The following is a 16,354-nucleotide window of genomic DNA, read 5'->3' on the forward strand; positions in this document are numbered from 1 at the left end:
CCTCTGCCAGGAGGCTGAAACTTGGCCGCAAGTGGATCTTCCAGCAAGACAATAACCCCAAGCACACATCAGATTCCACAAATAAATGGTTAATTGACCACAAAATCAACATTTTGCAATGACCATCTCAGTCCCCATTGAAAAGCTGTGGTTTGAATTGAAGAGGGAAGTCCATAAGCGCAGACAAAGGATATCAAGGATCTGGAAAGATTCTGTATGAAGGAATGGTCCAAGATCCTTCCCAATGTGTTCTTTCAATCTCATAACACACTTTATAAAAAGGCTCAGTGTTGTTATCCTCACAAGGGGAGGGTGCTAGAGTATTGAAAACAGGGGTGCCAATCATTTTGACCCCTATCATTTTTTGATTTGTTACTTGTTAACAAAATCTCTTTCTCTGAGCAATTGTATTAGTATAAAATAATATACATTTTTGGAGAATACAATTTAGCTCAGTATTTGTATTATTAATTTTATACTGTATTCCTTGCTCATCTTTATCAAGGGTGCCAATAATTTTGGCTATTGCAGCATAGATACTGGGAACTGAGACAGGGAGGGTCGGAAGACACTGTAGCCCCGTTCAAAGTTACCCCTGGCCAACCATGCAGGATATAACCCCACCCACTTTGCCAAAGCACAGAACCCACACCACTTAAAGAGCAACTGCCCCTAAAAACCGACTTCTCATTTAGAAAACAGCCCATGTGGCATCGATGTGAGTCAAACATTTATTCTACTGTCAAAATTTACTACAAAGTGAAAATAAGAATTTTTTTAGAGTTTTGTGAGAATTGTGGTCGTGACTGCATCACAACTTTAATGAAGGTTGGGTTTGTTACAATCCTGCCCACATGCCCACAGCTGGCATTACACAAGTAATCATCGATTTGGACTGCAGCTGCCTATTGGGCTAATTTGGACCATTGGTAAATTACACAATGTACATGGGACAATATGTTAAAATTCCAATATCTCCAAATTTCAATTACTTAAAAACCTCAAACCAATGATAAATTGTAGAAATTCATATACAAATATTAAAAGCATTGAATGAAAAAAAGTAAAAGGTGTGAAACATGAAAATATTGTCTAATTTACATTGTGTAATTTATTGACGGTCCTTAACTATCCCCAGGAGATAGGCTATCCAATGTCAAACCAACTTTGCCATGGTCGCACACCAGCTGGCTAAAGCCAATTGGCAAAATAATTTGAAACTCACGTTTGAATTCAGTCATGGCCACTACCATTTCTTAATGAACCAAATCTAAAACGAGGCCAAATCACGAAGGGCAGTTGCCCTTTAAGTGATATCAACAGACAATTGACTTACTACCCTGAGACAAGGCTGAGTATAGCCCACAAAGATCTCTCCCCACCGCACGAGCCTGAGGGGGCGGAGAACCGGACAGGAAGATTACGTCAATAACTCAACCCACCCAAGGGAGTTGAGTATAGCGAAAAAAGCCTGGCATGACAAGATGCGCTCCGGTAGGGACAGAATGGGAGAGTGAGAGCAAAATAGTGACTCAGCCCCCGTAATAAGGTTCTTAGTGGAGAGTAGGGTGGTTCGTCACTCCAGTGCCTTGCCGTTCACCTTTGCACCCCTGGGCCAGACTACACTCAACCGTAGGACCTACTGAAGAGATGAGTCTTCAGTAAAGACTTAAAGGCTGAGACCGAGTCTGCGTCTCTCACATGGATAGGCAGACCATTCCATAGAAATGGAGCTCCGTAGGAGAAAGCCCTGCCTCCAGCTGTTTGCTTAGAAATTCTAGGAACAATAAGGAATCTTATTGACCGTAGCATACTTGTAGGTATGTACGGCAGGACCAAAACAGAGAGATAAGTACAAGAAAGTCCATACAATGCTTTGTAGGTTAACAGTCAAACCTTGAAAGCAGCCCTAGCCCTAACAGGAAGACAGTAGAGAGGCTAGCACTGGAATAATACAGTATGATCAAATTTTGGGGTTCTAGTCACAATTCTAGCAGCTGTATTTTGCACTAGCTGAGGTTTTAGTGCCTTATCCAGGTAGCCGGAGAGTAGAGCATTGCATTAGTCTAATCTTGAAGTGACAAAAGCATGGATTAGCTTTTCTGCATCATGTCTGGACAAAGTTTCCGATTTTTGCAATGTTACAAAGATGGAAAAAAGCTGGTCTTCAAAAAAATTTTTTTACATGTTCGTCAAAAGAGAGATCAGGGTCCAGACTCAGAGTAACAACGAGATCCTTCACAGATACTGATTCCAAGGTAAACTCGATGTATTCGGCTGTGATGATGCCTAGTCAACTGAAACCGTTCCTAATTAAGAGCGTCAGAAGTGGGTAGGATGCCGTGTGATTGGGTGCCACTTCCTGTGACTGTTAGCAAGCGGCATTGTAAAATATGCCTCAATGCCTATTATACTGCGCGTCCTTGGGAGTCGATCCACATAGGCCTACTGCGTGGGATTTGTGTTCAGCCTCACAAAGCTGACTGACCGACGAACCATGGGAAAACATTGTGAAGGAAATGTCCAGTTAGTTAAAACGAATGCTTTTGTGACGCCATCCTGATCTCACATCATGCCATTTTAGGTCATCCAGCCAGGCACGGCCAGGAAAATGGTTTAATCCTAAAGCTCAGTGCTGCCTGCTCCAGCTGTTGCACACTACCCAGTGCCCTGGGTTGTATTCATTAAGGTACACTGTAGCAAAATGTTCTGCAACGGTAAAAGAAAATGAGGGTTTCTTATCGGTCAAGTTCAGGTACTCCTTCCCTAATTCAGTTAGTTTTCTTCCATTTGGAGCATAATACGACCCCAATACACAGCTCATAGTTACAACGAACAATGGCATCGACATTAGAAGTGGCACTGAGCATAATAGCTCAGTTATTTTCACCAAATCCCATAAAGTCATTTTCAATGCAAAATCACTGGTGTGGTGGCATCTAACTCTAAACTCCCTCGTGGCAGTGGTCCTAGAAATAGCCCTGGCAGTAAAGTCAACTCCATCATCCTATCTCTTTACCCGGGGCGAGCTGGCTGGCACAGTCCTGGACACATTAATAATAACGCTATGTAGTGCTGCACCTTCATGCACAGCCTACTGTTCTGTCTTTATACTGTACTAGAGGTCGACCGATTATGATTTTTCAACACCAATGCCGATTATTGGAGGACCAAAAAAAGCCGATACCGATTAATCGGCTGATTTAAAAAAAAATAATGTATTTGTAATAATGACAATTACAACAATACTGAATGAACACTTATTTTAACTTAATATAATACATCAATAGAAATCAATATAGCCTCAAATAAATAATGAAACATGTTCAATTTGGTTTAAATAATGCAAAAACAAAGTGTTGGAGAATAAAGTAAAAGTGCAATATGTGCCATGTAAAAAAGCTAACGTTTAAGTTCCTTGCTCAGAACATGAGAACATATGAAAGCTGGTGGTTCCTTTTAACATGAGACTTCAATATTCCAAGGTAAGAGGTTTTAGGTTGTAGTTAATACAGTATTTATAGGACTATTTCTCTCTATACCATTTGTATTCCATATACATTTGACTATTGGATGTTCTTATAGGCACTTTAGTATTGCCAGTGTAACAGTATAGCTTCCGTCCCTCTCCTCACTCCTACCTGGGCTCGAACGAGGAGCACATTGACAACAGCCACCCTCGAAGCAGCGTTACACATGCAGAGCAAGGGGAACAACTACTCCAAGTCTCAGAGCGAGTGACATTTGAAACGCTATTAGCGCGCACCCCGCTAACTAGCTAGCCATTTCACATCGGTTACACCAGCCTAATCTCGGGAGTTGATAGGCAGTCAGACTGCTCTATAAAATATCAAATCATAGACTTAATTATAACATAATAACACACAGAAATACGAGCCTTTGGTCATTAATATGGTCGAATCCGGAACCTATCATTTCGAAAACAAAATGTTTATTATTATCGGATATACCCTGACTGTGCGTGCAATGAATGCAAGAGAAGTGACACAATTTCACCTGGTTAATATTGCCTGCTAACCTGGATTTCTTTTAGCTAAATATGCGGGTTTAAAAATATATACTTCTGTGTATTGATTTTAAGAAAGGCATTGATGTTTAGGTACACGTTGGAGCAACGACAGTCCTTTTTCCACGAATGCGCACCGCATCGATTATATGCAACGCAGGACACGCTAGATAAACTAGTAATATCATTAACCATGTGTAGTTAACTAGTGATTATGATTGATTGATTGTTTGTTTTTTATAAGATAAGTTTAATGCTAGCTAGCAACTTACCTTGGCTTCTTACTGCATTCGCATAACAGGCAGGCTCCTCGTAGAGTGCAATGAGAGGCAGGTGGTTAGAGCGTTGGACTACTTAACTGTAAGGTTGCAAGATTGAATCCCCGAGCTGACAAGGTAAACATCTGTCGTTCTGCCCCTGAATAAGGCAGTTAACCCACCGTTCCTAGGCTGTCATTGAAAATAAGAATGTGTTCTTAACTGACTTGCCTAGTTAAATAAAGGTGTAAAAAAAAAAATCGGCCAAATCGTTGTCCAAAAATACCGATATCCGATTGTTATGAAAACTTGAAATCGGCCCTAATTAATCGGCCATTTCGATTAATCGGTCGACCTCTATACTGTACTATAGTCTGGGGTGGAAAAGCCTGGGCTTTAAAAACCTTTTTCAAAGGTTTTGATCCAGTAGCCTAGCTTTTAGGCTACTTCTCTATCACCCTTAGCACTAAGTTTGAGTTACATAGGCCTACTGTGTTCTATAATCCGCAGAGCAACCCTTTTCCCTTTACCTCAGAGGGCTAGGAGGAGTTTTGGGTGGCTGAATTAGTGGCCAGGTCATTACAACAGGTATTAACACACTTTCAGAACCATTGTACAACTCCTGTCAGGTGGGACCCCCGGCTTCCCATTATGTGTCCGCAACTCTGCATAAGTGATGCCAGCCTATCACACGTGGGTGAAATTTGTCTTTCGTTTGTCTCTTGGTTGCTTTAGCCTAAGTCTAGACTCCCGTGGAACCAACAATGTTTTGCATGTCTGCCACCTTGTTCAGTCCGATACAGTAGCATAATGCTTTGATTAAAATGTAACGCCAGTCTGGTCTGTGTGAGAGCTTTAATACTGAGCCCTCTGGAAAACAATTACCCAGAACTCATTAGGCATCGTATTAATTCTGAGGAGTTCAGAGGGCTGGATCGTGAGAAATAGGTCTACCACTCAGCAAGCTGCCCATGATGTCAAACAGTAGCCTAACATTCACACTGCTCAACGTCAAAATCTGGTTGGCTGTTGAATTTAAAGCCTTGGGGAGTGGATTCAAACAGTTCAGTGTGTAGCCAAACTGTATCTGTACTCTACTTGGCACTGAGAACAGCAGGCCTTTTGATGTTGGTATTTTAAGTGCAACGATGACCATTCAGAGCGTTTTCCTCCGTTCCGTTACAGTCAGTGCCCGCAGAATGACGAGTAGCCTAAATATCAACAGAAACACAAAGTCTTTTTCATTAATGTTGTGTTCTGTATTTGAGTGACTGTTGCATTTAGCCTAGTTTCAGGACTTTGAAAGGTAGCCTAGCCTAGCTTTATGCTGAACCACGGTATTACTTTCCTTTTGGTTGTGCTAACCAATTTGGGCGTTTACTTAAACAAATGAATCTCCTTGATGTGCCCTTATCTAGGAAAGGTGGTTGGCAGATGTACATTGATCAAATGTGTAATGATTTGCCTAGCTAACCAGGTCTTTATCTCAGAAGTCAAAATACAAAAATTGATTTCTTTGTCGTATTTTGTAGTTTGCTATCCTTTAGGCTCTGTGTTTTCTCGCATCTCCCCTCAAGGTGGGATTGTTTTACACACACACACACACACACACACACACACACACACATACACACACACACACACACACACACACACACACACACACACAACACACACACACACAACACACAACACACACACACACACACACGCTCAGCTGGTGGAGTAATGGAATGTGTTCCTTGGCTGTTTGTTGTGTACACATGCTAGGTCACAAGACTGAGCTGGGACATACTGCCCTCTCTCTTTACCATTTAGCCTACACATCACTTCAATGAAACCCAGTATGTACAATATACCTCCCCTCTTGACTCACATTCATGTTTTGATTATTTTATTGAACCTTTATTTATCAAGGTTAGTCTCATTGAGATCAAATCTATGTTTCAAATGAGACCTGGTCCAACCAAGACAGCAGTTGTAGGGGGAACAATGTTTCAGACAAATATCAGACATCACAACTTACAGACCTAGACACCATCAACAGAATGTGGTCGTAGACGACACATACATTACAGAGACAGACGCAATGCTCACGGCTTTTAATACAGTTAGTCTGGTACAATTTAGCTCAGATGAGCATGAGTCACGTCACAGCCAGCGATGCTTTTGGTAGGACATGCGAATTTAACGTCAGATTCCTTCTAGATCAGAAGCACAATTACAGAGGAAGACAGTTCTAAAGCCCAAAGGCTAAAGAAGTAGCTGTGGCAGCATGAAAGCAGTTTTGGTTCATTAACCCATAATCTATGGCAGTGTTATTATATTTTAGAAGACCTATTTAGTAGATCATTTCATATGGAATCAAGGCAATAGTCTAGGTAGCCTATAGGTAGACAGGCCCCCTGGCAGCAGTCTGCTGTTCACGCTAGGCCTATGCTACTTTCTGCAGCCGTTCTTTGACTCTGACTGAGGGCTGACTCGACTTGATGGCTGACGATGTTTAGACCCGCTTCATAATGTCTCCTGTTTACCAATCCCCTTTCTTGGCAGACCGCTGTTCTATGTGTGACTGGTATGGGGAAATGTCATTCTGATCTCCTCAAATGTAATAGGCAACATCATTGCAAATACAATTAGCTGTGTCAGGGACTCTGTACTTTTCCAATGCTTATGTCATTTGTTTGGTTTTAAGAGAGGTGGTGAAATTGAAATGGAGTGATGGAATTTTAGCCGCATAAAGCCATCTGTATTGTCACACTCACTTTTTGAGTCCTAATAAATCAGGGTATTTTTAGACTTTGAGCAAGAGGGGTGAGCAACAAGATTGAGTGTTGAAGCCTGTAAACAAGCAAACAAGTTTGTCTCCTCATAGGTGAGAGTTCAGAACTAACAGTGCTAAATGTTTATTACAGAGGGTGCAGTCAACACTTGTATTTGTATTGATTAACAGCAAATTGACAATGGTTTGTCAATTAATCCTATTTGTTCCGTGAGGAAAACATGTTCTACCCTACAATCTGTTTTACCATGTTGTAAAACCTCACCTTTTGTACTTCTCACCTTTGGTACTGAATGTAGCTAAAATATATTAGGCCTACCATATTCTCCTTCAGCAGAATTTTCACATTGCAGAGAAGGAGCTCTTCTTTACTAGGAATTTACAAAAGGTTTGATCCTGATGTTTCTCCCCATCTGCCACAACGAACAGAAGAGCCATACTGTAGGCATCACAGTTTGACCCTCAAATAGCCTGAAAACCTCATGCTGTGGCTGAGTTGCAGGTGTCAGAATAACAGTCTTCCTCTGTGAAGCTAACTACAGTTGAAGTCAGAAGTTTACATACACTTAGGTTGGAGTCATTAAAACTTGTTTTTCAACCACTCCACAAGTGTCTTGTTAACAAACTATAGTTTTGGTAAGTCGGTTAGGACATCTACTTTGTGCATGACACAAGTCATTTTTCCAGCAATTGTTTACAGACAGATTATTTCACTTAAAATTCACTGTATCACAATTCTAGTGGGTCAGAAGTTTACATACACTAAGTTGACTGTGCCTTTAAACAGCTTGGAAAATTCCAGAAAATTATGTCATGGCTTTAGAAGCTTCTGATAGGCTTATTGACATCATTTGAGTCAATTGGAGGTCTACCTGTGGATGTATTTCAAGGTCTATCTTCAAACTCAGTGCCTCTTTGCTTGACATCATGGGAAAATCAAAAGAAATCAGCCAAGACCTCATTAAAAAAATTGTAGACCTCAACAAGTCTGATTCATCCTTGGGAGCAATTTCCAAACGCCTGAAGGTACCACGTTCATCTGCACAAACAATAGTACGCAAGTATAAACACCATGGGACCACGCAGCCGTCATACCACTCAGGAAGGAGACGCGTTCTGTCTCCTAGAGATGAACGTACATTAGTGCGAAAAGTGCAAATCAATCCCAGAACAACAGCAAAGGACCTTGTGAAGATGCTGGAGGAAACAGGTACAAAAGTATCTATATCCACAGTAAAACGAGTCCTATATCGACATAACATGAAAGGCCGCTCAGCAAGGAAGAAGCCACTGCTCCAAAACCGCCCGGTATTCAACTGCACATGGGGACAAAGATCGTACTTTTTGGAGAAATGTCCTCTGGTCTGATGAAATAAAAACAACTGTTTGGCCATAATGACCATCGTTATGTTTGAAGGGAAAAGGGGGACGCTTGCAAGCTGAAGAACACCATCCCAACCGTGAAGCACGGGGGTGGCAGCATCATGTTGTGGGGGTGCTTTGCTGCAGGAGGGACTGGTGCACTTCACAAWATAGATGGRYTCATGAYGAASGYYAKWTATMMYYYRAWAWTMWKYKYACATCAGTCAGGAAGTTAAAGCTTGGTTGCAAATGGGTCTTCCAAATGGACAATGACCCCAAGCATACTTCCAAAGTTGTGGAAAAATGACTTAAGGACAACAAAGTCAAGGTATTGGAGTGGCCATCACAAAGCCCTGACCTCAATCCTATAGAAAATTTGTGGGCAGAACTGAAAAAGCATGTGTGAACAAGGAGGCCTACAAACCTGACTCAGTTACACCAGTTCTGTCAGGAGGAATGGACCAAAATTCACCCAACTTATTGTGGGAAGCTTGTGGAAGGCCACGCAAAACGTTTGACCCAAGTTAAACAATTTAAAGGCAATGCTACCAAATACTAATTGAGTGTATGTAAACTTCTGACCCACTGGGAATGTAATGAACGAATTGAAAGCTGAAATAAATCATTCTCTCTACTATTATTCTGACATTTCACATTCTTAAAATGAAGTGGTGATGCTAACTAACCTAAACAGGGATTTTTTTAACTTGGATTAAATGTCAGGAATTGTGAAAAACTGAGTTTAAATGTATTTGGCTAAGGTGTATGTAAACTTCCGACTTCAACTGTATGAAGAGATGTATTATTACAGCCATGGACAATAGCCTAACAGATTATGAGCATGTAGTACAGTAGTAGTAGCCTACTCTCCCCAACACGATATACTGTACTCCTCTGAAATGTAGTCCTGCATTGAATAACTGGGTCTCACGCTGAATAGCCCTTTAGAAAGGCCATATTCGACAGTGAATGTGTTGTATCTCATTGCTTGATGTATGGACAACGGGAATGAATGTTCCACGGGTGTCCTCGGAAGCACCATTCGAGTAATAAGCATAAACGTAATTCGTAGAAATGTGAATGGACCACTCTGACTGTTTGACGTCGGAGAGGTTTGTGGCAGCGGCTGACGTCTGTAGTACTAATCCGAAAAGAGGCGTGTCCTCGGGGTTGTAAAACGATGGAGAGGCAGTGGTCATTTACTTCTCAAACAGCCCGGTGGTTGATATACTGCACGAGGGAAATTGTTTTGATTTGCGTATACTGAAGGTCTTCGATTTCTGAAATATATAGGGGAGAAAATAAGACATTGCTCAGTCTGTTTTCATTGCGAAACTATTTAATTCATGTAGTGTTTATGTGTTTTTTCATGATATCAGGAGTGCCAGTCTGGTATGTATCGCTTGTAAATCGAGTGTAGATGAGATGAATGGCTCGGTTTTTTCATGACAACCGCAAAAAGGAAACGAATAAGCTCGAGCAAAAATACTAATATATTCGTAACGTAGGCTACACTTTCATACAAAGGTCCTGCGACATATAATATCAGGAGATCGAGCGCAACTCCCGGTGAATCAAGAGCGCACCGGCTCTATCTGCCTGATACCGGCAGAGCATCAGAACACACCGGTAGCCGACTATATCAGACAGTCATCATGCCCAGCATGAGACAGTCATACACGGTGACCGTTCCCGAAGAACCCCCGGCCTCGGTTTTCCCGTTCTTGAAGCAAGAGATGCGGCGGAAAAGCTCGAGCATGTCTGGCTCGGTGCTGGTGTCAACCTTTGTAGGACTTCTCATTAATCAAGCCAAGGTACAAAAAAAAAAGAGAGGATATATTGACACCAAGATAATCTATCGAATGTTTGTCTGCGTATTAGTTACAGTAATATATGTGTTGTTAATCAATAAGGAGGATTGATGTTGCGTTTCCTGGAAGACAATCACTAGGGGTTCTTCTACACGGCATTGACAGCGATATAACATTGCAGCCACTCTAGCAGTAGCCTAAACCCCGCTAAACCTCTGTGGAGGATCAGTATTCTGGCAGGTCATTAGACTAGTTATATAATCTCAAATTAATCTCACTCCATAGCAGGCCTTTGATAAATTATATTACATAGCCTAGGCCTGTATCAAAATATATTTAGAATGGGGTTTTGTATTATTTTTTATTATGCAACATGTGTAATATCATATGGGACAATATGTCCCACCCTCTCGCTATTTTTATTCATAATTCCATGTCCTTAGAGAGAAACAAATCAAGGTAAAATTGTTGTTCAAGGGTTCTATTTGCAGACTGATGTTGAAATCATCTGACATGAGCTAATGGTGTTTACGGCTCTAGCAGTGACTGGATAACTCGTTGGTCAACAGTAATCCACTATAGTCTAATGATTAACGATTTTATTACAACCTTCAACGTTGACACTTCATTGATCTTCTTCAATAATCCGGGTTCATCCTAGAGAGAGTGTATTGTATTGAACGTTTCAATGAAACAAACTCAATAGAAGGAGCGGAGCGGCATGACTGAAAGCACCTGGCTACTCTATCTTTGGCTCCCAGGCTTCGCTCTCATGAGGTGAAAGCCTGTGGCAGACGCTGGTATTTGGCTATCACAATGAAGAGTGTGGGGGGGGGGGGGTTCTCGCTTGTCCCTCAAATGTTTTATCTATGGCTCATATTAGGTCTTGTGAGGCTTTTGTATAACCTGTTTTGGGAACGTGTTGCTATTGTTTCAGTGCATTATCTTGGTCTTGAATAGTCTGAGAGACAGTGGATGTAAATATCAATTGATTAAGCTGGTCCATGACTGGTCCATCCATGACTCATCCATGACTGGTCAGTCACTTTGGTGGGTTGCTGTTGTTGTTGTCCCCCAACAGGGGCCAGGCACAGGAAGGTCAGAACATGCTGTTCTCCGTCTCCAGCAGCTCTCACTCAACACAACACAACACTGCTGCCAGCTAATGATTATAGCGCATTCCATGGAGCAAGGTGGAACCGTGTCAGGCAGGCCCAGGCCTACTCAAGCCATTCAGGGCTCAACTTGTACCTGGCTGTTTCATCATGAGATAGTTTAGCTCAGTATCAATGTCAGTGACAGTGACTGCTAAGGGCCAAGGAACCCAAAACAGCTAAACAACAGATAACATTTAAATCAAATGTCTCGGATTGATAGTGTGGTGGCAGTAATCATGTTATGTGTAAATACATTGAGAATGCAAGGCAATTCTTTAATCAGTCTCTGTGTTATGTGAAAACTAGGCCAAATTTGTATCTGTAAATGGAATGACAGTAGACTAGAGATTGGACTACTGTAGCTACAGTTTGAACCAAACACTGCCTATTACCGAATGGCCTCCATCATGGATTGGAGTAATGGATGTGCCTGGGCATGTTTTAACGCTCCACATAGCCTGGTCCTAGAAGTGTTCTTGCATGACAATAGGAGTTGGCAAGACAGCATGGGACCTGCACGGCTAGCATTCAGACAGAGAGTACAATATTGGTCCATTTGCACAGCTATTCTTCATTTTTTGCTGTCACACAACACAGACTGGGTGCAGCACAGGGGCAGTATACAGGGATATTGAAGCCGGTAATGCTGCCTGTTCTGCAAATTTCACCGCAGGCAGCTCGGGGGGTTTGAACCGGCAACCTAATGATCACAAGGTGATTAGTGCACTGCTATGATGATTAACAGCAGTGGGCTTCTTGCATTTGCCGGGGCTTGTCACACCACTGTGAAGACTAGAGTTATATAACTAAGTTTATCATCAAAGGTTAATGAATAAGACATTTTCATAATGGGTGACACTGATTCATCTGTTGCTAGTCCAAAGAAGAACACTGGTCGGTCAGTCAGTTAATCAGTAAGTCACACTAAAGCCCTTGCCAGATGTTGTGAGTGTGACCAAGTGCGTTTGTCATATTGTCCTCTAGCTTGTTCATGTAAAAATAGCGTTCCCTGGGAGAGAGGCTGTCAGGATGACTTCTGCAGTGACAGTCACACCGCTCTGACAGCAACCAGCCAATGAGAACGCGGCAGCAAGTTCTGAAGGAAAGGTGCTATTTTGGGCTCTGATGATATTACTCAGCAAAGTACGGCACATGGTGACGTCATGGGGCTCATTCCGGGAAAACTGTTCTGGAGGTGAAAAGCGGTGTGAGTTTGTTATGAGCATTATCCAGTATGATCCTTGCCTTGCAGCGACCTAATAATCTGCCCGTCCTCCTGGAGTGTAGCCTACACTGGCACACTACTTGCCACCAATGTAAAAACATTGGATTTGTGTAGGCTACAAAAGGAATCATACCAGTCAATTCCTTTCAAATGAAGGGAAGTGAACAAGTGAATACTAGGGGGAAATGAGATTATTGTCTCGGACAGTAGGAACCAACCCACTACAAGGAACTGACTGTATACCAATAACTGACAACAGGGAATGTTTTGTTCATGTGGTCGCGGACTAATAAATCACTCTATTTTACGTTGGAATTGAGAAAGGAGGATTTAGATAATCCTGAGTTAATTAAACTGTTGGATGGGTTTTTCTATTCTGTCGGGAAAGGGGGACAGATGGCGTGGGGTTATTTATGTAATAGTAAAACGCTACAGCCCGTCCCAAGTTTGTGTTCTCATAACTGGAACAAACTGTCTGGTTGAACTCCCAGACACCAGGAGCACATGGGTGTGTGTCTGTTTTTCACTGTGTGTCCCGTGGTGGTTGGTCACTCCTGCGGTCATGGGGAGAGACTAGGGAGGGAGGCTATATGAGCCAGAACAGAACATTCAGGTGAGAGTTACTGGAGAGCTTAAGTCAGGGTCACTTCAGTGTTATATTGAGTTCCGCTGGATTGGGTTTCCTCTCCTGTTCCCCAGCAGTGCTGTGCTCTACATCAACCCATAAAAACATAATTGTGTCAGGTTTTTGGCCTGTCTGACTCTGCGTGAACTGTACTCTACCTATCCCAGTCTCCCTTCCTCCTGGTCTAAATGTGGGGACTGTATCATTGTGATGGGGCCTTGTGTTCACTTATGTTCAAAGTAATAGGCATAAATAATTGATTGTAGCATTTCTACAGAGGCCTCAAAGCACAACACATTGCATTCCATATTAAAGAGATATGTACTTCATGTAAAGTTTTGTCCACAGTCGTATTGGTGCTTTGGTAATTATTTCCATTACTACTCAATTATAAAACGACGGAACTTATATAATTAAACTGCAGTGACGTCAGTCATGTTCTTTTCTACAAAGCCCTTATTCTACATTTGTAGACCGTTATCCACTTTAAAGCCTTTAGGCTATTGCTAAGCCAAGATGTTTCAGTTGTGTAGGAAACGCTGCACATCTGAGGTGGTGCGTACGGCGTGATTCCCTCTGAATTGAAACAGGACCAGGCTAATGTTCGACAAAGAATATGTCCATCTGTCCACGAACGCCCCTCGTTTTCTGAGCATGGCCCCCCATGGGTATCGCACACGTCCTTCCACCGTAGGCCCATGTAGAGATCCCATTCTCTCACTTGCTTTTGTCGTAAATGTTTTCCTTGTCGTGTTCTTCTCCTCCCCAGAACTCCAAGAGTGCCCAGGGCCTGGTGGGCCTACGGAACCTGGGAAATACCGTAAGTAATGGCCTGGGTACGCACACACACACTCATACATGTGTACACACATATTTCTACTATATTTAGGCCTCTATTCATGTGTGTTGTGTAATAAACGTGGAATATTGTCAGTGTAACGAAAAATAGTGTAATCCACATGTCCTATCCTCTGCCATCGGCTTAAGGGCTGTGTTTTGATATCACGAACACTTTCCCTTAGCTAGTCTATTTCCATTTGCTGAGATTATTTGCCATGCCATCTCATGGCTCTACAAACAGGAGGAGGGGAGGGGGCATTTGCCAGGCAACAGCGAGAAGGATGGGTCCCGAAATAAACTGTCTACTTGCACAGTAACCTTATCAGAGTGCTTCTGCTGCACTCTGTACCGGCTGGGGGACTTGACTGTCTCTCGCTCTCTCTATCCCTGCTACCTTTCATTCACTCAGCCTGCTGTTCCTCGTTTTCCCCATGCTAGCATGTGTAACATGTGATGTTAATTGTTCATTTTTTATTTAACTAGGCAAGTCAGTTAAGAATAAATTCTTATTTACAATGACGGCCTAGGAACAGTGGGTTAACTGCCTTGTTCAGGGGCAGAGCGACAGATTTTTACCTTGTCAGCTCAGGGATTCGATCTAGCAACCTCGCGGTTACTGGCTCTAACCACTAGGCTACCTGCCACTCCATGCATGCATGTATGTAACAAAAAAATATCTAAAAATAACTTCAGCAGACACGAATTCACCTCTGCACATTTGTCTTCAACATTGAAACCGTTATTGTCAAATTATTGTGTATGCAGGAATTATTTTTTAAATATATTTCTCAACAATCTCGATTTTGAAGCTGTAACTTCCTGCACCACAAACAGCATGGTAGTGTGTGTGTTAACCCTCTTCTGAAGACTGTGTGTGTGTGTGTCTACAGTGCTTCATGAACTCCATCCTGCAGTGTCTCAGTAACACACACAACCTCCGGGACTACTGTCTCCACAACTCCCACCGACGCGACCTTAACAAAAACAGCCGCACCAACACCGGAGCGCTCATGGAGGGTGAGACAGCTAGCCTAAGTCCCCTGCAGTCAATGAATGCTGAACATTTTATTTACCATCAAGTCTCCCATTTTACAATGTCTGCCACTGTTCCGAGGGGATTGGATCTATCTTCTTGGTTTCCCGGTTGTGCTTCTAGAATTTGCCAAGCTCCTCCAGACCATGTGGACGTCCTCGAGCAGCGAGGCGGTCGGCCCSTCAGAGTTCAAAACTCAGATTCAGAGATACGCCCCCCGATTCGTGGGATACAAGTACGTGTTGTTCAACTAACTATTCACCAAGCCTACCTCTGAAATGGCACCCTATTCCCTACATAGTGCACTACTTTTGACCAGTGCAGAGCCCTATGGGCCCTGGTGAAAATGTGTGCACTTTATACAGATGTAGYATCTTCATTTGAGCCAGTTTGCTACAGCAGGAAAATAATCCTGCAGCAACAGGAAATGTGAATTATTATATGGATTATAGTTAACAGACATTTTTGTAGGGGTTGATACATTTTTCGTAAGGGAAAATCAAGTCAGAAATGTCAAAGTGGAAATGACAAACTTCAGAAGTGTTTTTAAAGCTCAAATACACTACAAGTTTGAAATMTCCTGCATTGCAGGAAAGTTCTCCTGCAACAGGGTGATCACATTAGGATCCTACATCTGTAGGGAATAGGTTACCATTTCAGAGGCACTCCAAATCTAATAACTTTGTATCAGTAATGGTATTGTAGATGATTTTCCAATGCGTTAAAAAAATAACCTGTGTGTCTGTCTGTGTCCCTCCCTCCAGCCAACAGGACGCCCAGGAGTTCCTGCGCTTCCTGCTGGACGGGCTGCACAACGAGGTAAACCGGGTCACGGTGCGGCCGCGGGGCAGCTCAGAGGACTTTGACCACTTGCCGTGAGTGTCTCCTGCTCTTTCTCTCTCCATGAACTACCGTGGGACTATGGTCAAGAGAATGTTAACCGGGAGGGTAGGGCACATCACACAGTATTAGTATGCAGTCAGTGGGTGTGGAGGCGTGATTTCTCATGGGTTTACAAGAGGGGAGGCGTGGGAGCAATGAGCATGAGGCTTTAACTCACTGAATACTGACACACCCTCTCCTGTCCGGTCGTCCCTCCCACAGTGACCGAGAGAAAGGGGATAGAATGTGGAGCAAGTACCTGGAGAGAGAGGACAGTAAAGTAGTGGGTAAGGGCACGCATCAACACCCACAGGGGTTGAGTAACACACCCACAGGGGTTGAGTAACACACCC

General features: G+C 42.7%; 1 protein-coding gene across 3 annotated transcripts in view; it reads left to right on the forward strand.

Annotated features, from left to right (window-relative positions):
- The window catches only part of usp2a (ubiquitin specific peptidase 2a), a 37,080-nt gene that overhangs the window by 18,036 nt on the left and 2,690 nt on the right, over window positions 1-16,354 (forward strand). For 2 of the 3 annotated variants that reach the window (XM_070434015.1, XM_070434014.1), the window contains exons 1-6: window positions 9,648-10,242; window positions 14,016-14,066; window positions 14,977-15,103; window positions 15,243-15,354; window positions 15,884-15,994; window positions 16,224-16,288. In XM_070434015.1, coding sequence (XP_070290116.1) covers window positions 10,084-10,242; window positions 14,016-14,066; window positions 14,977-15,103; window positions 15,243-15,354; window positions 15,884-15,994; window positions 16,224-16,288 — 625 coding nt within the window. In that variant the 5' untranslated portion in view covers window positions 9,648-10,083. Of the gene's footprint in view, window positions 1-9,647; window positions 10,243-14,015; window positions 14,067-14,976; window positions 15,104-15,242; window positions 15,355-15,883; window positions 15,995-16,223; window positions 16,289-16,354 lie in introns of those variants that run through there. The other variant, XM_070434016.1, reaches the window with a different exon arrangement.

This window comes from Salvelinus sp. IW2-2015, linkage group LG22 (genome assembly GCF_002910315.2).
Source record: "Salvelinus sp. IW2-2015 linkage group LG22, ASM291031v2, whole genome shotgun sequence".
NCBI lineage: Eukaryota > Metazoa > Chordata > Actinopteri > Salmoniformes > Salmonidae > Salvelinus > Salvelinus sp. IW2-2015.